A 7,118-nucleotide genomic window follows, 5' to 3' on the forward strand; every position below is an offset into this window, starting at 1 on the left:
CCTAACGTTCTGTGATTCTGTGAAATAATTCAAAGCAAAATGTACCTTCTGAATAGTCAGATAAATGTTAATTTTCCTAAGTATTGGATTTATTCCTTCTCCTACAACATTATTACTGTCAAATGTGCTCCGATATCTGAATTGTATACCAAATGGGACACCTAGGATTTTGCATGTCTCAAAGTTAATGGAAAAAAAAAGCCAAACTTCTTTGGGAAGTGGAATATAAGGCAATTTTGAGGCAGTTGGGTTTTGGGTGTTTTTTTGTAGTAATTATTTTTGAAAGGTGGACAATAAAGAGGAGAGAGCCCTATCCTGCGTATCACTCTAGCATGCATGCTTTCCTCCTGTTGGGAATCTGTGTTCAGACTTCTCTTCTCATTATCTGGTCCTTTCTTTGATGTTATGGGCATTCTTATGTGTCCTGAGACTTAGCCCTTGCCCTCCATAAGTCATTTCGTGTACTGTTCTTTGTGTAAAAGAAAACATGGGACTACCATCAGCAAGATACAAGATCCTGCTATGCGGTGAAGCTTCACTGAGAGAGATTTGTGTCCAAGATGTTGAATTTATGGCAGTAACACGTGACATAAAACAAGTCTGCTGTGCTCAGTCTGTTCCACAGATGTGAAATGATGCATTAGGTCAATCCCTAGCACTTTACAGCTGTGATCCCGATGTTGGATCCAACCAATAAAATACTTATTTAAATGCATTCTGCTTATAATCAATTCATGACAGTGAACACGGGCCTTGAATGTTACGACTGTGTATTCTTTTATTAAGGGGGTGTGAGGAAAAAGACTTAAAGCACAGAAGAAAGCTGCTTGTCGGGTCGGCAAAGGAACTACCTGATGCACAGCTCCTGAGCTATGTATTGAAGTGCCGTTTGAGTAGCGTGGGGTTTTCTTAACTCTTATGTTTGTTGTTATTTCATTTCACTGTAACTCTCTCCTACTTTTTATCAAAGTTAGTTAAGTTATGTGCAAATTATTTATCCCAATCTTTATATACATTTGTAGGCCAAACTAATCTGAAGAGTCCACAGGATATTCGGGTCTATGCTGTAAATACAAATTTCACTCTAAGGTGGAACTACACAGGGAATGACACCAATGTGACATTTTCAGCAGAATACCGGTGGTAAGTAGTAACTTTATTCTGAGCCAGAAATGTCTGACACTTATTTGTGTAGAAGAGCGTATAAATTAATTACTGCGCTTCTTGATCCTGCCATGTAAAACTTCTAGAGACTTTCTGAAATCCAGAAATTAGAGGCCAGGAAGAAGTGTTGAAATGAAGTGGAATCCTAGTATTGTTCTTTGTTTGTCTAATTTATATGTAAAATTAGATTGTTCACTGATAGTGATGTATTACAAATGCAGAACATACTTGGTAATAATGCTTAATAGTAGAGTGCCTCTTTGAGAGGATTACCTGGCACACTTAGAAATACAGTATTTAGACTTATTTATTCTCTGCATTGTTGTTTTGTTGTTTGTTTTTTTTTTTAATAAAGCTACATTGTGGCCACACATAAGCAGATAATTTAAGAGCATTTTTAGCGTAGCTTTCAAATAGTTTGTCAGTGTCTGTGAATCCAGATTTCTTATCTGAAAATTTTAATCACCAGATGAAACAATTTAATTTTTATTCTTAAATGTTTGCTTGGCTTTCTTCAGTTGTTTCGTATGTCAGTACTTACGCATGCATATACATATACATTTGGTATTTTGTGGCACTTTTGTAACAAATAAATGTTAAAAACATTTCTAAGATAAAATCACATGAGAAGTTCTTGATTTTCAAATTTCCTAGTGTACTATTTTGGATTTTTAAAAGTAGCTTGTCTTCTTCAATGTGTAGATGAGAAACAGCTGCTTTGAAAATAGTTTCATTTAAAAAAAAATAATACTGGTCTGAAAGATAAGCTAGGATTTGAGGAAAAACAATTACTGCTTCAAGTCTCTGCCTCTCCTTTTTTGGTCAGGATATTTTTAATCTCTGTATGAAATGTCTCTTAATGTATGGATGCCTGTTAACTCATAAGAAAAATAGCGTCTGTAAAGCTAATTATTCCAACACTTATTGCTGAACTCCAGTTTTCTCCTTTGTGTTTTTTCCCTTAATCTCCCTTCCTTGCTAATGTTAGAATTGGGGGTTTTTTCTGTTTATGTGCTCTTTTAAACACTTCTCGCCATCAAGACTTTTAAATTTCTTCCAGTGAATTGTAAAATCATTGACAGGCTAGATCTAGGTGCTAGGGATTTTGACAGTTCTTTGTTGCTGTTTTCTGACATTGTGTGTTTACATGGTGAATAAAGCAAACTGGTCTCAGACTTGGCAGACCAATAGTTAACCTTTGGTAATAAGGCTAAACTAATAAATTAATCGATTAAATGAATGAATTAAATGGCAATATGAATTCTAGGGTAACTAAGTAAGATTACACTGATGCTGGTGATAAAACAGCATTAAATGGCATGACATTTATTAGCATTAAGAAGAAAAGGAAAAATAATCTCAAGATTTAAAGTTGTGTATTGATTTTTATTTGGGGGGGTTCTTTCTTACAGGTTTGAAGATTTTGAACCAAATGAAACAGAATGGAAGGAGTTGTCTGGGTGTCAAAATGTTACTGGCAGGGAATGTGACTTTTCCTCAGCAGTAACTGAATACTATGATACACATCATCTGCGTATAAGGGCTGAAAGAGGGGAAGAGGCATCTCCATGGTCTGACATTTTTGAAATGATTCCATACTTTATAGGTATGAGCTCCATATATACTGTAACATTTTTAGTTAAATGTCCTTCAGCACATTATTGTGGAAAAAATGTGTGTGGTTTCCATTGCTCATAATAACGTAAACTAGTGGTTTTCTCAACCTTAATGTAATGTATATGCAGGTCATGAAATCTTATGATTCTCCCTTTTCTGGAAAGGGGAAGTCTTCAAAGTGATGATGTTTTTCTGATGGACTTCTCTGTCATTCTGTATTTTTCTAGATTTCAGAAAAATCTTTGACTGGGCTTTTCTGGCAGTTTTCTGCTGACGTTGTACCTTTTCGGTAGTTACAGAATAGTACGGTGCTGAAGCCTTCCCTCAATGTTGGATTGATTTGTTTGAGCTAGGTTTCTTGCCTTGCATGTTTTAGAATAACTTATACTGATTTTTTCACTGCAGATCTGAGAAAACATTCTCTTGTAATATTGCATTTTAACTCTACTGCTTTTAGAACCAGGTAATGGTGATTGGTTGTTAGGTTAGATTTCTATTGGATACTGCCCGTGATTCATGAAAACTAAGATCCTAGAGGCAGTTACTGTGTTCTTGTTACTGCCTCAGAAGACTGAAAAATAAAATACTACAGGCCGTTATTGTAGATTTATTAATGTAAGTGACTTTTCTTGGTGTTTTTTCTTTAAATAGTCATGCTAGACTTTTTTTTTTCCTTTTTAATATTTGCAGCTCAGATTGGGCCCCCAGGAATAGAGTTGCAATCTACAAATGGAGTAATAAAAATTAAAGTTTCTCCTCCAGAAGCAAATCGAGCCCAAAAAATGTGGGTGGCTCATAGTTTTAAATATAATCTAGTTATCTGGAAAAATTCATCAAATGCAGAGGTATGACCACTTTTTTTTCCCCCTTTCTAATCTTAAGATGACTGTCAGAGAAGTACTTTAATTGATTAATCCTCTAAAATGGTATTATTTAATTATGTAACTGTATAACTGTTGCTATGCAGTGTAAAAGTTGAGAGAGGGCATTTTCTTGGGGTTTTTTGTTTTATTTTTACTAGAAGCTTACTTGTATTAGATATTTCTGTGATAAGAGTTTTGCGTTTCTGTTAAATGCTGGAGCCACTTTCCAGTGCACGAGGAACAAAGTGAAACCATCTCGCATGTGTTGGAGCAGGAGCCACCCTCAGCCAGCAGGAACAGGGAGGGGAAAGGGTTCAAGGTGGTGGCAAGAGTCATTTACAGTAATGCATAGATATAGGGGAGTGGAGGGGTAAGAGGCCAACTTGATCTTGGTGACATCATGTAGCTTGACGACAGCTGTCAGTGCACCGTCCTGTGTCATTAAGTTACTTGGTTTTATGCTGTAGGTTAGAGGGTTTTAGGGATTCTTTTGAAGTCTTGTAATCACAAACTAGTTTCTAAGCCGTAAGTTGCATCTCATACAGAGATATAGCTAGTCTGTAAAGACCAAGGTAGAAACTGGCTGTCTTTTTTTTTTTTTTTTTAACCTTTTAGGGGAATGGTTGCCAACTAGATTAGGATAGGAATTGAAGAGATATCTGTGTTTGTCTGGAAGACCTAGTTATAATCATTACACATCAAAGGGGAAAGAAAGCTTTAAGTTAAGAACAAGCTGTGTACAAAGGTCAGTCACTGAAAAGTCTGCTAAACCAAAAGCAGGGAGGTAGCAGGAAGGGGGAGTGCTCACTCAATGAATTGAGGGTTGGAAGTGTACTATTTCTCTTTGGAGTATGTGCTTGAATATTTGTGTGGTGAGTTATGTGTCATGTAGAGGCAGTGCCACAATCCCTCCCCACTTTCACGTGTTAAAGGAGCATGACTTATTCCTTCCTCTCAGTCACGTGGCTATGTTGGAAGCTTTCCTTTAGCATTTATTCAGCTCATGTATTGTTCTGCATTCCCTATTTTAGCGTTTTGATGGAATATTATAAATATGGGCTGAAGCCTGGGGAAGAAAAAAGATACTTTAAAAACTCAGCTCATCAGTAAGAACAGTTAAACTAATATGCTGTTTGCAATTGTTTCTTACAGTTGAGAACTCGAAGTATTTTTCCTACAGATGTAATTTATGACCTTGCCCCAGATACTACCTATTGTTTGAAGGTTCAAGCCACTCTTCCTTTGGACTCACAGGAAGGCTTATTCAGTCCCATTCGTTGTGTAGAAACTACCCATAAAGGTACAAAGTAAAATTGTTTTATCTGAAAATGATTGCTCAAGTTTCAGCTGTTGGAAAGTAAACTGTTCTAAAGCAATAGAAATATGTGGAAGTGCCAAGTCCCTACTAATTTTGGTTTAATAACAATCGTGACAGTTATGTATATTTTCTATTTTAAGTCAATATAAAATATGTCACTATGAATATTAGAGTTTTAATGGTACAGAAAGGTTTTTGCTCTGAGGAAAATTTTGTCCATTAATTCAGATGGCAAAAACTAGTATCTGTATTTTGGAAAACTGAATATTTTTTAATCTGTGAATTTGAATCAGGAGGAAAGGGATGTGTAGGTAGGCAAAAGAAAAAGTCTTTTGTATGTTTGGCACTAAATGAATGCATATAAAGTTGAGCTAAACTTAAAATACTAGTTTTATGCAAGCCTTGGTGAATTTATTATTACAGATTCTGAAGAATAGCTTAGTGGCAGTTTGCCACCAGTTGCTTGTTTTGCCTGTCTAAATTTAAATTCTTTTGTGCGCTGTTCAGGTGTTAGTTTAAGTGCTTTTAAAAAAATATTTCAGGAAAAAAATAACACTGTGGGAGTGAAGAAAGTCAAACATTAGATTGAATAGACGGTACATCAAAGTTACTCTATGTTTATGCATGCGTATTTTACATATTTTTTCTCATTGAATTTTTGCTGAACCAGTTTATTTCTACTAATATCAACGTTTCTGTACTTTTTTCTGAATTACTTTTAACTTTTTTTACTAAATGGTTAATATGCTGTATATATTACAGACTTTGATTTGCCATTTTTATGATGAAAACAACTTTTTTTAATTATTGAAAGTATAGTTTGACCATTTACATGAGAAATGCCCTTTCAGTGAGAAATTGCTGTACATAATATGAAGCTTTTCAGTAACTGTGGGTTTCATTTTGAGCAGTGAATGATCCACTCTGTGCAACAAACGTGAGGGTTCTTGCTTTGAATATGAAATTTCATCTGCACTGGAGTAATCGGTATAAACAACATGTGAGCTACAATGTACAGTATCTCCTGTGAGTTAAAGAATTTCCCTATCTGTTTAAACAGATTATGTTATTCTAAATTACCTCCATTGTCAAATGGTTATTAGCAGTTAAAGTGAAATACTTAGCAAAAGTGACTTAATGTATTCACTGACACCTTAGCTGGACACAGCGTGGCTTATGAAAGGATTGCATGTAACATCATACGTTAGAATTTCAGAGTACTAGGCTTCTTTTAAGAGTGTTAAGTACCTGATGGAATGGACTACTAAATAAATATACACTAAATAACATTTTTCAAAGCTGTGAAGTTTGCGTGACTTTGTATCTTTTTTAATACAAAGAAATTAGGTGACTAGAAGTGAGCAAAAATGCAGGCGTTCAAGGTTTCAGTTGTCAACATACTTGATTACTTCTGGTCAGATGCCAGCATGGGAAAAAACCCATCATGTCTATAATCCTCTATCTTAATACCCAATTGTTGCACAAATATCGTGGCCAGTATCTAAATGAAGAAAAGATACCGCTAGCATTCTTTTAGAATTCCTTTGGCATGACAGAAAAATAGTCAACTTAATAGAACTATATGAAAAATCGTAATCTGGATTTTAAAAATTTTTCAAACAGATAGATAATTTTTCTGTTTAGGCTTGATTAAAGCACTAATTTGTATTTCATGATCCAGTTAATGTAATTGTTTCAGTTAGAAATTTCTCCTAGTTATAAATTTTTTTCATTTATAAGAGGCCCATTCTTCAAAAAACTTAAAAAACCCCCTTATGTAGCACAAATGAATGTGCTTTTTTTTTTTCTTTTAAGTGCAAGAATCTCACATCAAAATACTATTAAAATATCTTTTGCAGGGGGTATCTAAAGAAACTTCATGAGGATTACTCAATGAAGTGGCTCAGTGTACCTGGGTGTGAAAACATCACTGATACACAATGCAATTTCTCGTCTGTCATTGCTACTTCTGGATTTTATTATCTTCGTGTGCAGGCCATGGGTGAATATAATGAATCATGTTTTTCTGATGAAGTAAAAGTAGATCCTCTGATAACAAGTAAGCAAATGTGTTTTCTTAATTTTAATTTCTCAACAAACTTATACCTAATGCTATTATTTGCAGAAAGAAACTTGCTAGAAACTTGGTTTCCCTA

General features: G+C 34.8%; 1 protein-coding gene across 1 annotated transcript in view; it reads left to right on the forward strand.

Moving 5' to 3' along the window:
• Positions 1 to 1,022: 1,022 nt before the first annotated feature.
• IFNAR1 (interferon (alpha, beta and omega) receptor 1) overlaps positions 1,023 to 7,118 on the forward strand; it is a gene marked incomplete at its 5' end in the record, with an annotated part of 13,716 nt that continues 7,620 nt past the window's right edge. The window contains 6 exons of the mRNA XM_010192243.1: positions 1,023 to 1,143; positions 2,577 to 2,770; positions 3,472 to 3,626; positions 4,797 to 4,944; positions 5,874 to 5,988; positions 6,822 to 7,021. Coding sequence (XP_010190545.1) covers positions 1,023 to 1,143; positions 2,577 to 2,770; positions 3,472 to 3,626; positions 4,797 to 4,944; positions 5,874 to 5,988; positions 6,822 to 7,021 — 933 coding nt within the window. The remainder of the gene's footprint in view (positions 1,144 to 2,576; positions 2,771 to 3,471; positions 3,627 to 4,796; positions 4,945 to 5,873; positions 5,989 to 6,821; positions 7,022 to 7,118) is intronic.

Source organism: Mesitornis unicolor, unplaced genomic scaffold, assembly GCF_000695765.1.
Source record: "Mesitornis unicolor isolate BGI_N332 unplaced genomic scaffold, ASM69576v1 scaffold4009, whole genome shotgun sequence".
NCBI classification, from domain to species: Eukaryota; Metazoa; Chordata; class Aves; order Mesitornithiformes; family Mesitornithidae; genus Mesitornis; species Mesitornis unicolor.